The sequence below is a fragment of the Dendronephthya gigantea genome, unplaced genomic scaffold (genome assembly GCF_004324835.1).
Source record: "Dendronephthya gigantea isolate DGI-Jeju-01 unplaced genomic scaffold, DenGig_1.0 000637F, whole genome shotgun sequence".
In the NCBI taxonomy this organism is placed as follows: domain Eukaryota; kingdom Metazoa; phylum Cnidaria; class Anthozoa; order Malacalcyonacea; family Nephtheidae; genus Dendronephthya; species Dendronephthya gigantea.
Genome location: NW_021163647.1, coordinates 9,504 through 27,805, shown reverse-complemented (window position 1 = coordinate 27,805; position 18,302 = coordinate 9,504). Strand labels below are relative to the sequence as shown.

At 35.9% G+C, this 18,302-nt stretch overlaps 2 protein-coding genes across 2 annotated transcripts; one reads left to right on the top strand and one right to left on the bottom strand.

Annotated features, from left to right (window-relative positions):
* The first annotated feature begins 227 nt into the window (after window positions 1-227).
* Window positions 228-2,936, top strand: LOC114544068 (neurexin-4-like). Its single transcript, XM_028562815.1, has 2 exons — window positions 228-357; window positions 2,300-2,936. The coding sequence occupies exons 1-2, from the start codon at window positions 228-230 to the stop codon at window positions 2,911-2,913; spliced, it is 744 nt and encodes a 247-aa protein (XP_028418616.1). The 3' UTR covers window positions 2,914-2,936.
* Window positions 2,937-7,161: 4,225 nt separating this feature from the next.
* On the bottom strand, window positions 7,162-8,413 carry LOC114544067. Its single transcript, XM_028562814.1, has 2 exons — window positions 8,137-8,413; window positions 7,162-7,733 (listed from the first exon to the last, which is right to left on the bottom strand). Exons 1-2 carry the CDS (start codon window positions 8,411-8,413, stop codon window positions 7,162-7,164), a joined length of 849 nt encoding a protein of 282 aa, XP_028418615.1.
* Between the last annotated feature and the right edge of the window lie 9,889 nt (window positions 8,414-18,302).

Here is an 18,302-nt window from a genome sequence, read left to right as displayed (position 1 = left end):
TCTTACGCTGAATCGAATGGTGGTATTTTTGTCCTTCTTGGGTGCATAAAAGCAGAGATACACGCAATTATCAGAGTTTGAGATTGAAATTGAAAAAAGAACGTTCCAAACATTCCAAGCATGTGCAAGGAATTTTTACTAGGTGATTAAGGAAACGTATTGATGCGAACAAACAAACTCACAGGCAGAATATAATGCGGTGCCAAACTTGGCGCGGGCACACCAATATGTCTCAAACAGCCTCGGACAGTCAAGAAAGGCATTACCCAGACGATGTCTCGACAATTTCCATTCAGCAGTCTGGAAGTTCAACGGCGACTGACTTGGATCATTGGATATCGCTAATAGAACAAAAAAGTAACCAGCTTTCGAGGAAATAAAGAAGGCCTTTTAAACAGTGGTTTCGATGAGCACTCTGCTAAAGAAAAAGCTTACTTGAATATTATGCCTAGACTCCAGAAAGAATTAGAAAATACCTATTTATAGCGTCTTTTGTGGATGAGACAACTAAAGAAAGATCCAGTACATAAGAAAGTATTAATGGACGCAAAAGATGCGTTTATAACAATGATGATTTTGACCAAGAAGAAGCCATGCATAGAAGCTGCAGTTGATAAGAGGAATTCTAATTAAGAGACTTTGAAACGACCACGAGATGGAAGATATGAAGGAAAATAAAGGCAGCGATGATGATGACTATGATGAAGATGAAGATATAGTTTAAACTTAGTCAAATGGCTCACTATTGAAACCTTTCTTAAAGAAACCATAGCAAACGAGCAAAAAGCGATAAACTTTTCACAAGAGATTATTGGTTACTGCTGTAACTAAATGCAAGGCAAATAAATGTTAAAATCGTTAATCCGTTGATTAATTTTTGAAATTTTCTTCTTCTCCGCTACTAGTCCACACATAATTTTCATTTTATCAACAAAAATGTCAAAAAGGTCCTGAAATATCTTACTGAGCGCATGAGCATGTGCTTATCTGCTCATCGCACAAAAATTTTAAAAAACATTACATATAATAAATATTAAATTATGTAACTATTACCAACAAAAACTAATTTGTTTGATTTAAGCACAAAACCAGTACAAAACATACCATTCAAAAGCTTATTTTGAAACGAGTTCAATAGTGATGGTAATAAGCTGAGATATTGCGGAATATTTTTAGTAATATTGCATTTTTAAAACGCTCGCAGACAAATAGATGCATTTTGGTTGTCGAGAAGGTAGTACGTAGATCTTTTATGACGTAGACTTAGTACGTATACCTTTTAGTATAGCACGTAGACCTAGCACGTAGTATTTAACCAGTGATAGAACGTGGACTAATTCAAAGGATGTCATTTAGTTGAGTGCGATTACACTAATTAGAAATGCTGCGAATAGTGGGAATGATAGATATGGACGGTATCATGGTCAAACCATTCCACTCTCAAGGAATAATTATCGTTAGGGAATCGCAAGCCAAGTCCCATTCAATAAAGGCCTTCCATGGGAGAACCTGTCACCCAAGGATCAACGTAGGTTTAATAAAGCTGCAAGTGTGTAAAATCCCATTAGAACCACATGAACAACATATTTTTAAAAAAGTATCGGAACATTAACTTCAAATATTTATATGTTTTTACGTATTTATATTCCCATATTTGTGTTTTTTCAATTATAAAAAATTTCCAAACACACCCGATTTCATCATTAACAAACTGTTACATTTTCATTTACCAGTGCAATTTTTTCAGATTATTCATTGAAATATACGTTCCTTAATGTTTCTCAAAAAGGAGCAATGCTTCTCTCATATTTTGCTGTTTTGCTGCAATTTTGCATAGTTTAGACGACTCTCTAAATACATTTACTTTGAACACTAATATCGCTGTTTTTTATGCAAAATACAAGTTAACCATCCCCCTATCTAATGAAATGCGTTTTTCCGATTTCTTTTTTATTATTATATCACAGGCAGCCCGCTATTGGGTTTGCTTTTCGCTAAATATTTAAATACATTCTATGCAAAATGACATGAAGTATCACTTTCTTCATTCAACTGCTGGCATATTATCGCAGGCGCAACTTCGTGCGGTTTAGTGTAATGTATTATGTATAAAAATATACCAACCCAATTGGGGGCTACCTGTGATAAATATTAGTATAGTATAATTGCATTGTTTGCTGAGTCATCTTAAAACAGAAGAATTCATAATTCATCATTCTTTCATACCCAATAAACGAACATTTGTTAAAATTATCTTTAAACACATTAGTAGTGACAAAACCTTTATCCTCATTTACAGAAAATTCAAATGATGCCAACAAATCGTGCAGGATTTTACGAACAAAATATCCATCATCTGATAGTGGAAAGTATTCCATAAAGCCTGAAGGACTAAACCTCACGGTTCGAGTATTTTGTGACATGGTTTCAAAGAATGGTGTTGGTGTGACAGAGATTGGACATGACAGTGAATCGAGAACATTAGTTAACGGATATAATCCTCCAGGTTCTTACAAAAGAAAGATTAAATATAACATTTCCATGGAGCAGATTGTCGCGATTATCAAGCAGTCGAAGAATTGTGAGCAGTTTATAAAATATGAATGTTTTGGTAGCATGTTGTTGACTGATTCCGACGGATGGTGGGTATCACGTCAAGGTTCAAACATGACTTACTGGGGTGGAGCGGCAGTCGATAGTGGAAAGTGTTCATGTGGAATGACCAACAGCTGTGCAGGTGGAAAAAAATGTAATTGTGACATGAATGACTACGCATGGCGTGAAGACAGTGGATACCTGACAGACAAGAACACGCTGCCTGTTACTGAACTGAGATTTGGCGATACAGGTATACTTGACGGTTTCAATGAGCGTGGTTATCATGCGCTGGGTAAATTACGCTGCTGGGGATAAGAGATCGAACATCAAACCTGATATGATTCATAAAATTAAATAAAAAAATTTTGTAGTTTTATTCAATCTACTTCTCAACTTGCTTGTAGTCATCATCGGGATAGATTAAAAATGCTGGGATTTATCCCCGAGCCGGTGCGAAGCACCGGGCGAGGGCACTAATTCCGCCCGGAGATTTTAATTACGCCCGGGAATGCAAATGCGAAATGAAAGTTGTCTGCTATTATGTCATGGACGTTGGGCGTTTTTGTAAGTTATGCGCCTGCGTGAGTTTAAGACGAGTTAAAACTGGTAACTAGCAAACGTTTACAAACGTGCGATTAGCTAAATTAAAATTTTCATCACGTCAGCATAACTGATATTTTGAATTATAAAACTTTTAAATAAATTTTTCATTTGGATGGTCTTAAAAATATACGAAAAATTGATTCGTAAAATTCAATAAAATACAATGTAAAAGATGCCCTCGGATAGAAAAACTTTCATTCAAATATACGGTAAAAAAAACTACGATTTTGAGGCATTTTTGAAGTGCTGTTGAACAGGTAAGTGGGTAGATTTTGTATTTTAAAGCATGCAAGCATTTTGTAAGTCTTGAATTTATTCGTCAATTTCCTTGAAATGATTTTGATTTGGAAAGTATTTATTTTTAAAGGTTAATCTGTTTAAAAAGTAATTGAAATTTCGCTAAAAATTGTAGTATATAAAACTATTCGTAGCACAATTTATTAATATGATTATAATCGAATTTGATAGCTGGAGAGTCGACTTTGTAATTGTACCAAAATATAGGATTTTACTTTACGACTTCAATCATTCGGCAGAAACGAGTATTATAGCATTTCACTTCAGTGATGGAAATATATGTTTATTGCTTTAGGCGAGGGGACTTTGCATGCAATGTATTTCTAGTATAGTTAATAAGGAGGGACTTGATAATTTCATTAAAATATGATCAGTTCTTTGGAAGGCTTAGCACCGTGGTTAAGAACTTTTTGGTTTTCGTCGACGTATTGCGAAGAGCAATGATTTGCCCTATGTAAAATAACTTGTGTTAAGTCAGTGTTTATACTGTTAGTGCTATCAGCTGTAAGTTCCATCAACGATCTGACTTGTTGGAAGCGTACACTTCAGTCAGAACATATCAGATTGATGATACCACTTGTTTTGTTGTATAAAAATATTCAGTGCTTTTTGTAACTATAAACCTTACTTTGAAATTTCAATATTCATTAAACTAGACATGTAATAAATACAAGACTACTCGCATTGCTGTATTTAACATCGAATATTATAGACCCAAGTATTCGTGATTAAAATTTTAATGATTGTTATCTATTTATTGTTTAATGGGTAACAATCTTAAGCTTTCCGGCAATAGGAGGGAATTATTCATGTTATCTTATTTTAGCATAATTACAAAGGCGATTATTCAAATTTCGGCTATCTTTAAAACCAGGAACGGGAAATCAAGGAACGGGGAATGGGAAATGAGAATCTCTGGAATCTTTAAGACCCGGAATGAGAATCTCTGGAATCTTTAAGACCCGGAACGAGAATCTCCGGAAACTTTAAAAGCCGAAATGAGAATCTCCGGATCCTTAAAATCTGGGGCGATTGTTCGAAAGGCGTTTAGCTTAAACGGTGTTTAGTCGCAATCCACCGTATAAATTTCTTATGCGGCTGATAGTTAACAATTAGGTGATAAAACTGGGTTATACGAAGCCCGTTTATTCTCGCGTTTAACCATCCCCTGGATAAACTAATTTATTAAATATAAATGTTTTGGTAGCGTTTTTTTGACAGATTCCTATGGTTGGTTGGTATCACGTCAAGGTTCAAAGATGAATTACTGGGGTGGAGCGGCAGTCGACAGTGGAAAATGTTCATGTGGAATGACCAAGAGCTGTGCAGGTAGAAGAAAATGTAATTGTGGCGAGAATTATTGGACATGGCGTGAAGACAGTGGATACCTGACAGACAAACGCACGCTGCCTGTTACTGAACTGAGATTTGGCGATACAGGTGTACTACACGGTGAAGATGAGCGTGGTTATCACACACTGGTAAATTACGTTGCTGGGGATAAGAAATGTAACATCAAACCTGATGTGATTCGTAAAATCTGTTGACTTTATAAAATACAATAGAACAGTAACTCGAAGTAACATTTTGTAGTTTTATTCTATCTACATTTCAACTAGCTTGTAGTCATCATCGGGATAGATTAGGGTAATATTACAAATTCTGGGATATATATATATATAGTTGAGAAGGAGGAACTCGATAATGTCTTTGAAATATGATCAGTCCTTTGGAAGCCTTAGCACCGTGGTTAAAATCTGGTTTTCGTCGGCGTATTGCGAAGATCAATGGTTTGACCTATGAATTTTTTTGCAATTTTAAAAAATAATTTGTGTTATAAGTCATTCTGTCAGTGTTTATACTGTTAAGCCTGTTTTCCACTAGGCGACTTTTTTCGCGCGACGCGACTTTTTTCGCGAGAACAGTTTGCGCGATCAATGTTTGCAATTTCCACTGAGCGGGCCAATAAGCGAGCGCAAACTGGCGAATCAGCCAAACGACTGGTCAAAAAGTGTTGCAAACAAGAAAAACAAACATGGCAGCTTTAAATAGACGCTGGATTTTAAGACGAAGAATTGTGATTTTGCTGCTTTTAAGAAAGCGAAGGCAACGTGTAAAATACAAGAAAAGATTCTGGGTGAGAAAAGTTTACGATGAACGCAAGTCAAAGGGTGAATTTAACGTTCTTGTACGAGAATTAATGCTGTCAGACCACGAGTATTTTTTTCGTCTGTTCAGGATGTCTCCCGGTATGTTTGAGCTTTTACTATCTTGGGTCGCACCGTTAATAAAGAAAGAATCCACAAAAATGCGGGAACCTATCCCTCCGGACGAAAGACTAGGCGTAACCCTCAGATATCTTGTAACTGGCGACGCACAAACGACAATAGCTGCGAATTATCGTATCAGTCCCACAACAATTGGCCGGATAATTGAAGAGACTTGCGATGTATTATGGCATTGTCTTTCTAAACAAGGGTTTTTACGTGTACCGTCAGATGTGAAAGAGTGCAAAAAAAAATCTCTCAAGAGTTTGAACAGAGGTGGAACTTTCCTCATGCCCTTGGGGCATTGGATGGCAAGCATGTTGTGATGCAGGCACCTGCTCGTTCAGGGTCAACTTTCTTTAACTACAAAAAAACTCACAGTATCGTCTTGCTGGCTGTTTGCAATGCCCGATATGAGTTCACCTTGGTGGATGTTGGTGATACTGGCAGACAATCTGACGGCAGTGTAAATGCAAACAGTTACCTTGGGCGTGCAATACAAGATGATTTGCTGGATTTTCCTGAGCCAGAGTCTTTATTCATTTCTCCAAGTAAAAAATTTCCATATGTTTTCCTAGCAGATGATGCTTTTGGTCTTAAAACAAATATGATGAAACCCTACCCTGATCAGTATTTACCTGTAGCTGAGAGGATTTTTAATTACCGGCTCTCAAGAGCTTGAAGAGTAATTGAGAACGCTTTTGGTATCACAGCTACACGGTTTAGGGTTGTACTTATTACCAAAGCTGTTGTTGCTTTGCACAACTTCTTAATGAAGTCAAGTCAAAGAAACAATTCTTATAGCTACTGCCCACCAAATTATGTCGATCAAGAAAGTTCCTTTGGTACAATTCCTGGTGAGTGGAGAAGGAATGGAAGCTCAGATGATCTGTTACCCATTACACGTATGTGTTCAAATAACTACTCAAGAAACGCCAAGCAAGTGCGAGATGATTATAAAGACTTTTATGAAAGAAGGGGCAATAGACTGGCAATGGGCAACTGTAACAAGAGCCTGAAATAATGTTGTAAAGGCAAATTGTAACTTGTAAAAATTGTAAAATTTGAACATTCTTATAACTATATACATGTTAAATTATTGCATATATTTTGGTAAAAAATTTTTATAAATATATATATAAATAACAAACTGTTGATAATAAATTAAGGGGGTGTTTACATGAGCCCATACAGGGAGGGCTGACCTTGCTGGGCAACATCCCACTTAAGTTAACACAATATTCAAATTTCTGTTGGTTATTTCTTAAGTTAGACTACACAACAATATTCAATTCTGTCTCATGTAAATGCAAGATGAAATCCAGCCCTACTGCTAGGGTTTGCCTCCTTGTAGAGCTCATGTAAACACCCCTCAAGAAATTAAACTTTACAATACCTAAGCAACATCATCAAATTCTACTTCAAACAACAATTGACTGATCTTTATTTTAGCCAGCCTTCTTTTTTTATCAGGCAATCCTTTCATAATAGGTACAAGGCTTCGGCAATATAATGAATCTTCGTCGTCATCCTCTTCAGTCATTTTCTTGTACATGGCATCACTGTCAGTTAATTGCTTTAAAAGCATGAGTTCTACCACATCTCTATTCATCCTGTTTCCACTTCTGTTGGTTGAAAAGAGTTCAGAACTGAGGGGACGCTTGTGTGCCCTTGCAGCTTCTGTTGTCTGCATTCTTGTTGAAGTGGTGGGTACATCTTTGGTTGGAGTGCACCCACTTGAACTGCCTTCCACTGTTATAGTATCAGCAGGGGGGGACAAGATAGCATTTAGATTGCTTTCAGTTGGCCTATTTCCTACACAACCATACAGGAATGCCATTTGTTCAAAGTAACGGCACATTGGCAGGCAGGATGCAGTCGCTCCAGATCTTGTCATTTTTGACCTTTTGTCGAGGCACTTTTTTAGGTTGTCCTTCAGGTTCTTCAGCTGTCTTTGAAACAAATCAACTAAAATATAAAAAGTACAATAATATAAATATTATTGGGTACTTAAATTGGGTTTGGGTATTTAATATCAGTTCAGCTATCATGCATTTATGCAACACACATTGACAAAGTTAAAACATCTCAAGCCAAAAATATGGATAAAATACAGCTATAGATCACAAATTGGACTGAAACAACTGATATTCTATTAGTTATGCCTATATAATATATTAAGTTAATTTTACTATTTTACATTAAATTTAATTTATGATATAAAACCAAGACACAAAATACTGAAATACTTTATAGCTTTAATAAAGAAATATACTTCATTCTGTTTGTGTCTTTGTGAGCTTTATTAATTTTTAAAAATTGCTTGAAATTTTAGAGTCCAACCATAAAACAAAGTTTCCAGTTTCCTTACCATCTCTGTTAAGAATTTCTGATAATTTCTTCCAAGCGTTGGCCTTTGCTGTTCGGTCTTTATATGTGCTGAGACTTGTGTTCCAAAGACAAGATAGTGTTCGCACTTCTTCGAGGAAAAACTCCTTGTCAAATTCATTATTCTCCGTTTCTGGAGACTCTTCTGCACTGTCGCCTGTTTCTCCACTATCGTTTCGGCTTTTAGCTTGGCGTAAATTAAGCTCTTCCAGACATTGTACATCTATTTTCTCAAGCAAAAGACTACTTGTATCGTCCATGTTTTGAAAAAGAAATTTCGTCAATTCCTCTCTCGCTCCTTTTTCGCGCGAACAAAGTTGGACATGATCCTACTTTTTTCAGCGAGCGCGGCGCGATAATATTCCAGGAAAAAAGTCCCCGTTGACTGCAGTGCGCATGCTCATGACGAAAAAAGTCGCGTCGCGCGAAAAAAGTCGCCTAGTGGAAAACAGGCTTTAGTGTCATTATCTGTGAGTTCCATCAACGATCTGATGTGTTTGAAGTATTTACATGAGTTTATATATAAGCGTAAATCTCGGCATGAGCTTTCACGTATGAGATCATAGACAATTCAAAAGACAGGTCGGGACTGGAAACGCCAACCAAAGCACTTAGCACCGTGGTTAAGACCTGGTTTTAGTCGGCTTATTACGAAGATCAATGGTCTGACCTATGAATTATCTTGCAATTTTAAAAAATAAGTTGTGTGAAGTCATTGTTTATACTGTTTGTGTCATCAGCTGTTAGTTCCATCAACTGATATGTTTGAAGTGTTCACATGAGTTTATATAAGCGTAAATCTCTGCATGAGCTTTCACGTATGAGATTTACGCTCATATAAAATCATGTGAACACTTTGAACATATCAGATTGATGGAATTGTTGGAATTTGTTGTGTGGCATAGAAATATTCAGTGGTTTCCGTAACTATAAACCTTACTTTGATTATCAATATCCATTAAACTAGACATGCATGTAATAAATACAACACTACTCTTCATGCTGTACTTTGACATGGAATATTACAGACCTAACTCCCATGGCCAACTATTTGTCATTAAAATTTTAATGATTGTTATCTCTTTATTGCTTAATGGGTAACTGTCTTAAGCTTAATAATTTTCTTGTATGATTGCATGGCGACTTTAGTAATTATAATAACTTGTAGGTACACCACGTAAGTATTAAATACTGCAAAGCTTTCGGTCCGTTAACCCGGACCTTCATCAGTGCAATTACTTGAATACACGTTTGCGCGTCACTTAAATATCATGTTAGTCGTGATTAGTTTGCTCGCGCTATTAATTAAACCGTTTCATTTAATTAAGTTCTAATCAATGCGCGCGCCCTAGACAAGTATTTGACTAAGAGACACCGAAAAGAGCACGCCACGTACTATTAAGTGGCTTTCCCTCTTGGACGATAGTTTGATGTTTATAAATTTCAATAGATTCTCTCATTTTACGAGAGACAGTAAACTTATCGTTTGCTAAAATGGTAGCATCGTTCCATTTAATGCGATGATCATAAGTCCACGCATGGTGAGCTACTGCAGACTTATCCAGTTTACCTTTCTCGCAGTTCGTCTTATGTTCTTTAAGACGTATTGAGAGATTTCTACCGGTTTCTCCAATGTAAACCAAACCACATTCACATGGAATGCGGTACACACCAGGTTTCTGTTGTTCATCGACGCCATCCTTGTGTGTGTAAAGAGCGCGAAACAATTTGTTATTGCTAGAATGGTAAACTTGTATTCCAACTTCTTTTAAAATCCTAACGATTTTATATGAAGCTGGGCCAATATATGGTAAACAGACAGAGGATAGATATTCCGTGTCTTGCCTCTGTCTTTGCTGTTCATTCATAGCATGTTCTATGAATTTCTTAGGATAACCATTCATGTGCAGAACATCCTTCAAATGCTTTAACTCTGAGTCAATGCTATTTGAATCACAAATTGTTTTGGCACGGTTGATTAATGTTTTGCATACTGATCTTTTAATGCTAGGATGGTGAAATGAAAAAGTTTATAGAAAACCAACACACACTGACAGATATCTGAATTATAGTTCATTTCACCATCCTAGCATTAAAAGATCAGTATGCAAAACATTAATCAACCGTGCCAAAACAATTTGTGATTCAAATAGCATTGACTCAGAGTTAAAGCATTTGAAGGATGTTCTGCACATGAATGGTTATCCTAAGAAATTCATAGAACATGCTATGAATGAACAGCAAAGACAGAGGCAAGACACGGAATATCTATCCTCTGTCTGTTTACCATATATTGGCCCAGCTTCATATAAAATCGTTAGGATTTTAAAAGAAGTTGGAATACAAGTTTACCATTCTAGCAATAACAAATTGTTTCGCGCTCTTTACACACACAAGGATGGCGTCGATGAACAACAGAAACCTGGTGTGTACCGCATTCCATGTGAATGTGGTTTGGTTTACATTGGAGAAACCGGTAGAAATCTCTCAATACGTCTTAAAGAACATAAGACGAACTGCGAGAAAGGTAAACTGGATAAGTCTGCAGTAGCTCACCATGCGTGGACTTATGATCATCGCATTAAATGGAACGATGCTACCATTTTAGCAAACGATAAGTTTACTGTCTCTCGTAAAATGAGAGAATCTATTGAAATTTATAAACATCAAACTATCGTCCAAGAGGGAAAGCCACTTAATAGTACGTGGCGTGCTCTTTTCGGTGTCTCTTAGTCAAATACTTGTCTAGGGCGCGCGCATTGATTAGAACTTAATTAAATGAAACGGTTTAATTAATAGCGCGAGCAAACTAATCACGACTAACATGATATTTAAGTGACGCGCAAACGTGTATTCAAGTAATTGCACTGATGAAGGTCCGGGTTAACGGACCGAAAGCTTTGCAGTATTTAATACTTACGTGGTGTACCTACAAGTTATTATAATTGTCTTAAGCTTGCCTGTAAAAAAGAGTGAATTATTCATGTTATTTTATTTTAGTATAATCACAATATAATCAGTCTGTTTGAGCAACTTCGGAATACCAAGTGGTAATCACTTAAAAATGAGGTAAAGTCCGTTCTGCGCATATATTCCGCGCAGCAACACATTCCATCAGTGGAGGAGCAACTTTTGGAATGTTAATGATATGCGATATTAGCGCGTTGTATTACAAACGCACAGTTCGGGAGCACAATTATTTATTTTATGTCGAAAGGCGAAGAGGCTCGAATTGCGAGTGACGAAGATAAGGCTGCTAGATAAAAGCAATATTATGATGAAAGGAATGCTTCAAGAATTTATTTGTTGAATTAGGTCACGAGATGGCGAGGCTATTTTGTCGTCGCTAGAGACGCTACTTTCTCGCTTGTCCTCCAATTACAAATACTGTACATAAAGTTTTAAATAACGGCCGTTTATTTATAAGCTTCGCTTTATATCTTCTTCAGGTCACACTATTAGAAATTTACGGTGTAGTGTGTAGACGATCGAGCGTGGCTGGCTGTCTAGTACTTGGAAAATTACGTCGCTGAGGAGAAGAAATTAAACATTCAACCGGATGTCATTAATGTATATAATCTTGCTGATTAACTTAAAAGTTGGAGATCGAAAAATTCTGTAAAACCGGTCAACGTCTGTTATAATATGACAGACTGATTATTATTATAATAATATTTGTTGCATTATTTTTTTCTCGCCGACTTGTTCCTTCGCACTTTTAATAAAGCCTGCTGAACTAAGTTGGGTCGGTGAAATGGGTCAAGTATATTCACATTCGAGATCTAGGCAATATTTTTAGGCATCACACGTTTTTAAAACATTCATGAATTTCTAATAATGCCATTTTTACAATATTGAAAAATTTAAGTATGGTTTTCAAAGCTTGACATCTTCAAGAGCATGATTATTCATATACTTCAAATATTTCTACTTAATTGACTTTAACATTGAACAGCACAAAGAATAATAAAATTGGGAGGAAAATTGAGTTTAGACGATTATGTTTTCGGCGTGCGACTAGTGCAACCAAATCCTGACATAACTGCACGTTTATATAGCGATAATATACACCTGAAAATTCTTGCCAATGAATAAAAATAACAACGCCATTGTATGATGAGATAAGTGTTCTTGATCAAACATGAGTAAACATTTGAAGCAATAAACACTGCATGAGTATTATAATGCGAATGAAATATTCGTTATTAAAATTTTAATGATTGTTATATACTTATTGCTTATTGGGTTATTGTCACGGTATAAATTAAGCTTGCCTGCCATGAACAGGTAATTTCTTTCATGATATCTTATTTTAGAATAATTACAAAACCTTTAATAGATTGTTCGAGGGACTTCAAGTTATCAATTATCAATCACTTAAGGCACTGACACATGCACGGTGCAATTTTTCCTGCAACCTGCATTGCAATTAGTCTTTAAAATGTTAGTGTAAGAAGCGCCATGGAGTATAATAAAAACAAAAGTTTGGTGGATGCCAATTTACATTTCTTAAAAGTAGAATTGCATTCCAAGTTGCATGAAAAATTGCACCGAGATTTTTTTAAAAAGGAGGCGAGTTGTTTTTGTCAAAGCACATGTCAAAGTGACCCACTAAGAAATCATGCAGTAATTTTACAAAAAAGCTTCTAGTAAACTTATATAAAAATTCTTAAAACATCTGAATAAGCCGATGCAGTAGCGTGCAAATTTGGGCGATATCGAGAAACGAATGTGCAGCATTGTAAATTAATAAACGCCATGTTTACATTTTGAACGCTATATTATAATATACTGTATATTATGAAAACTGTCTGCATAATCAGCACAATAATAGCTCGCTATGGTTCTTAAAACAAAACTAGAGTTATTATAATAACTTGTAGGTACACCACGTAAGTATTAAATACTGCAAAGCTTTCGGTCCGTTAACCCGGACCTTCATCAGTGCAATTACTTGAATACACGTTTGCGCGTCACTTAAATATCATGTTAGTCGTGATTAGTTTGCTCGCGCTATTAATTAAACGGTTTCATTTAATTAAGTTCTAACTAATGCGCGCGCCCTGCTTTCTAGGGCGCGCGCATTAGTTAGAACTTAATTAAATGAAACCGTTTAATTAATAGCGCGAGCAAACTAATCACGACTAACATGATATTTAAGTGACGCGCAAACGTGTATTCAAGTAATTGCACTGATGAAGGTCCGGGTTAACGGACCGAAAGCTTTGCAGTATTTAATACTTACGTGGTGTACCTACAAGTTATTATAATTACTAAAGTCGCCATGCAATCATACAAGAAAATTATTAAAACTAGAGTTATTTCCAAGCAGAAAAATTTTGAGAGATTAGAATTTTGACCAATTTTTAAAATAGCGGTACCCGCCTTGTTATGAGCAGAACCGATGCGCAGATGGCTGACACGAAGGGACATGCATAATCTTTGACATGTAGTGTTTGTTGCCGGACGGGCAGACGACCTCAAAAGTGTTCCGCTCGTTCCAACTTGCATTTCTTTGCAAATACTTGCCGGATTTGAATAAAAAATAAACCCGTATTTTAAAGATAAACTGCCTTAGTTTTAAGATTTTTATTACATTGACACAATTTTCATTATTATGAATTGTCCATACACACATTGCCAATCCAAAGTATCGTTGCGTTATGCGCCCTTTTGAGATCGCATCAAGTCTCCAACCGCTTACACATAAAATTAACCGACCAACATGACCGCCAAACTGTGAGACCAAACTGTGAATGTAATTAACATTGAAGCAAGAAGTCAAGAAACGTCGTGGACCGACATAAGTTAAAGGTTCGTACAAGAAAAAGATTAGATATAAACTAGTCCAATGTTTTGAGTATGAATGTTATGATAGCTTAGCGGCAGTCGACAGTGAAAGATATTCATGTGGAATGACAGCTGTGCAGGTGGAAAAAAATGTAATTGTGAAAAGAATGACAAAGCCCAAGCCCTAGCTCTTAGTGAACTAAAATTGGGCTGTACAGGTGGAGGGTGAAATTTAACTACGGCTTTCAAAGCTTGGCTCACCTTTATATCTATATTTGTCGTGATATTTGCCATGATATTCATATATTCACGTTCTTAATTATTATATGTGAAAGCTCATGCAGAGATTATACGTGACCTCATACGTCTCATCATGAGATTATACGTGATCTATACATCTCATACGTGAAAGCTCATGCAGAGATTACACGTGACTCTCATACGTCTCATCATGAGATTATACGTGATCTATACATCTCATACGTGAAAGCTCATGCAGAGATTATACGTGATCTATACATCTCATACGTGAAAGCTCATGCAGAGATTACACGTGACTTCATACGTCTCATCATGAGATTATACGTGATCTATAAATCTCATACGTGAAAGCTCATGCAGAGATTAAAGGCCGGTTTACACAAGCAAAGTTTCTGTGCGTACAGTGACGTCATCGTGTATGAGCACAGTGTTTGAGCAGAACTTCTGACGTGTACACTGTCCAAGGTCAAAGCACAGTATTTCCTGTTGCACAGAAAACAGGTCAAATTTGGACGCCCGTAAACGGAAAGCGCTTCTTTGTTTTTTTTTATCAGCAGAAATGAATGAAACTTCGGTAGACATTGTAATTTTTTGACTTTCCGCCACTGATACAGCTTGAGTTTCCCACGCAATAGTCTCGCAAACCCACAAGTTGCGGCTTCTTTGAAGTTCAGTGTTCTAAGTTGAACACGCTGCACTTCGTTCAAAGCTCTTCAAAGTCTTCGCTCAAAGTCTTTGAGAGATTTTTGAAATTTAATTACGGCTTTCAAAGCTTGATGTCTTCGAAAGATTTTTGAAAATATGATAATTCTCCGCGAAAAACTAGGATCGCTTCTGGCCTATATGACCTACCAGTTCGCGCGAATAAATTCCCTAAGTGGGTTTTAAGCATTGCTACATATAAACACAAACAACACCGTTAATATCATTGGCGCTGTTTATTTTTGCGCTCGCGTGAGTATGGTTTTTGAGAATTTCTCAATATGATTTATAAATAAAATAAAATAAGATAATATTATTATTTTATTATGATATATTAATATATTTTCACCTTAAATCGATTCCGAAGCCCCATTTACACTATACGCACAATTTTAGGCTTGGTACGGAGGAAATTGGTAAGGATGAAATTTGCCCCATTTTAGCAAAATTGAAATCATAGTATATAAATGGATAAAATTGGTACGTTTGAAATTTGACTATTTGGCAGTCTAAAATTTCATCCGTACCATTTTTTCGGTACCGTACCAAAATTTTGTGCGTATTGTAAAATATTACGCAGCTTGCGGTTTGATCTTTCACAGAACCAAGGATGATAAACAATGCCATGTGAATTGAACTCTGATTCGATTCCGGACTAATTTCAACTTCTCAAATAATAATCAATTTTAGCATGACACAGCTAAAAAATTTTGCCAAAAAATTAATAAACTATATGTAAATGCTCCCGCTAATTGAGCAAACATTTTAAGCACCAAAAATTGAATGATGCATGGGTCTAAAATTTTAATTAAGTTTTTAAAGGTTTTTCCGACGCCAAACGTGTAGTCAAAAGTGGTAAAAAGTTGAAGAAAATATTGAAAAGGCTTATTTAAAATATCATATTGTAGCATAGGCATGATTGTAAAACAATAAGACCAATTTAGTGATCGAATGCGCGTGTACATTATGTCATTATCCATGTTATATTGCAAGATCCTTGGACACATTTTACTTAAGTCCGTTTGCCACTATGCGTTTAATTTATTCGGGCGACGTGGCGAAATCTGAAATCCGGTAATGTGATTGAAAAATTTGCCGCGAAAGACTGGGATCGCTTCCTACTTTTTATCATTCCGCGCGAATAAATTCGCTTTGTGGAAAGTGGGCTTTAAGCATAGCTATATAAACACAGTCGTGGTCATATTATTTTCACTATGAATTGAGGATTTGTCAATAAGATTTATAAACAAAGAAGAAAAACAGCGCGGTTTCAATTAAAAGCACACGTTTCACGACGCCAAGAGTACTTTAAAACAAGTGGAAGACTCTTACATAATAGACTATTGATTTATAAATACGAGACGAAGAGCCATATGTTCAGTTTCAGAATGGCTGTCCTACTAAGAATTTGTGCGTTAGTTTTCATCTCAAGAATACTCCAGCCGGGTGAATGCTCAGTCGCCCAAGCCTTCTTTCGCAAAATTGATGGCAAATATTTAGCGAAACATGTAATCGAAACAATTCACGTTGAAACTGAGTTAGAATGCAGTATGCATTGTGTTGCTCATGGATCATGTGTGTCGGTTAACTACAAAACTTCTGGAATCGCTAAAGGTCGATGTGAGCTTAACAACAAGACCCTTCAAGACAGAATTGACGTTGATGAAAATATGAGCAACCCTGATTTCAAACATCTTTATATAATCAAAAAGGTTAGACCACAACAATTGATTTTCTGAAAGATATAAACGTTTATGAACTCAGCAGTTCTGAAAACTTTATCCATATTCAATGTTTACCCATCAGTTTCAATATCTTAATATGTATAATATTCTAAAAGAGAAATTTAATTATAATTGTTATAAGAGATATAGGATTTGAATGAGCAACACGTAGCATTTTTTCTCATATAGATATCTTCGAGACTAATTCCTACACGCTATACAAATCTTCCTACAGGTATGACAATTTATGGTTCATGCATGAAATATCGAAAATAAGGGCCTGAAAACTGATAAGTTAAAAAAAATGAAAAACGTGACTCCACCGCTTTTACACATTGATGAATTATTGATTGATTGAATTTATTGTATTGATGAAGACCCGGATTAACAAAAACACAAACAGTTAATATAGACCATTTGCATTATAGACCACTTTTTGCAAGATCTATGCAAGACAATCCAAACAAATAACCACAGCTGAAAAGAGCGTAACGAAATTAGTAAAAACGCAAAGTTTGGTTGCGAAATGTCGTAAAATAGCCTTGTAAAGTTTGCAAATTTGTATACTTTGGTTCAACGCACGGAAATTGTTACCATTTGGGGCCCGAATGTGATGACAATTCCCGTGCGTTAAACAAAAGTATACAGATTTGCAAATTTTGCAAGGCTATACTTTCCACATTTTACGACATTTCGCGACCAAACATTGCATTTTTACTAATTTTGATACGCTCTTTTCAGCTGTGGTCTATAGTCAGTAATGTATAATGTAAAAGGCCTATTAGGAAAAAGGATTATTCGTTTACACGTTTCATAGATTTCTTTATTAAATTCTGTACAATTCTGTTTTCCGAGTTTTTTTAAGAATTTCCAAGAAACGCTAAAAGTAAAGATACAGTACAATGTATTTAGTATAATGCCATGTATGCAGAAAAACTCAGACAACAAATTGTTAACGTAAGAGAATTCAGCAACCCGCCACAATTCAGTCTTATTTATGTTGTTTATAGCCTCTGCATTAACTGTTACACGATTCAATTATGCGGTAAGAAAAGATTGTTCATGGACCACGAAGTTTCAATTGCCAGATTAAGGCGGATTTCATCTCAAAATATCGTGCGGTCGATTTTTTGTGTTACTTTCTCGTCGTGCACTTTAGGATGAAATACACAGCCAGCCTGACGATTTAATCATGCTATGCTAATTTTATGTTATTATCATTATTCATTTCTTTAGAAATTCATCGTTTTCACAGTCATTTAACACCAAAATATTAGCATAGGATGACTAAATTGTCAGGCTGGCTATGCAAGTGGAAACACATTAAGCATGTAAATGAGTACTACTTTTCCTTATTGACTGTTTGGTAATGGTTTTGAACTCTTTTTTATACAGTGATCATTATTCTTTATTCGTCTATTAATGTTAGTGAAATTCAATAAGTAAAAGTACAAAACCTAAAATTGCCGTTACCCTGAACCTTGCCCACTGTTTGCAGATAGGAGGAAATGCATTAGAGCACAAGCGACGGACGATTTTGTCAATAATTTTTGGAATGACATTTTTCTCCACCTGATTCTTGTTGTTTTTCAAGCACGTTCAAGAAGCAACGAAAACCTTTGTCTTAATTTACAGGTATGCCGAAAAATGTCAACAAATCTTGCACGATTTT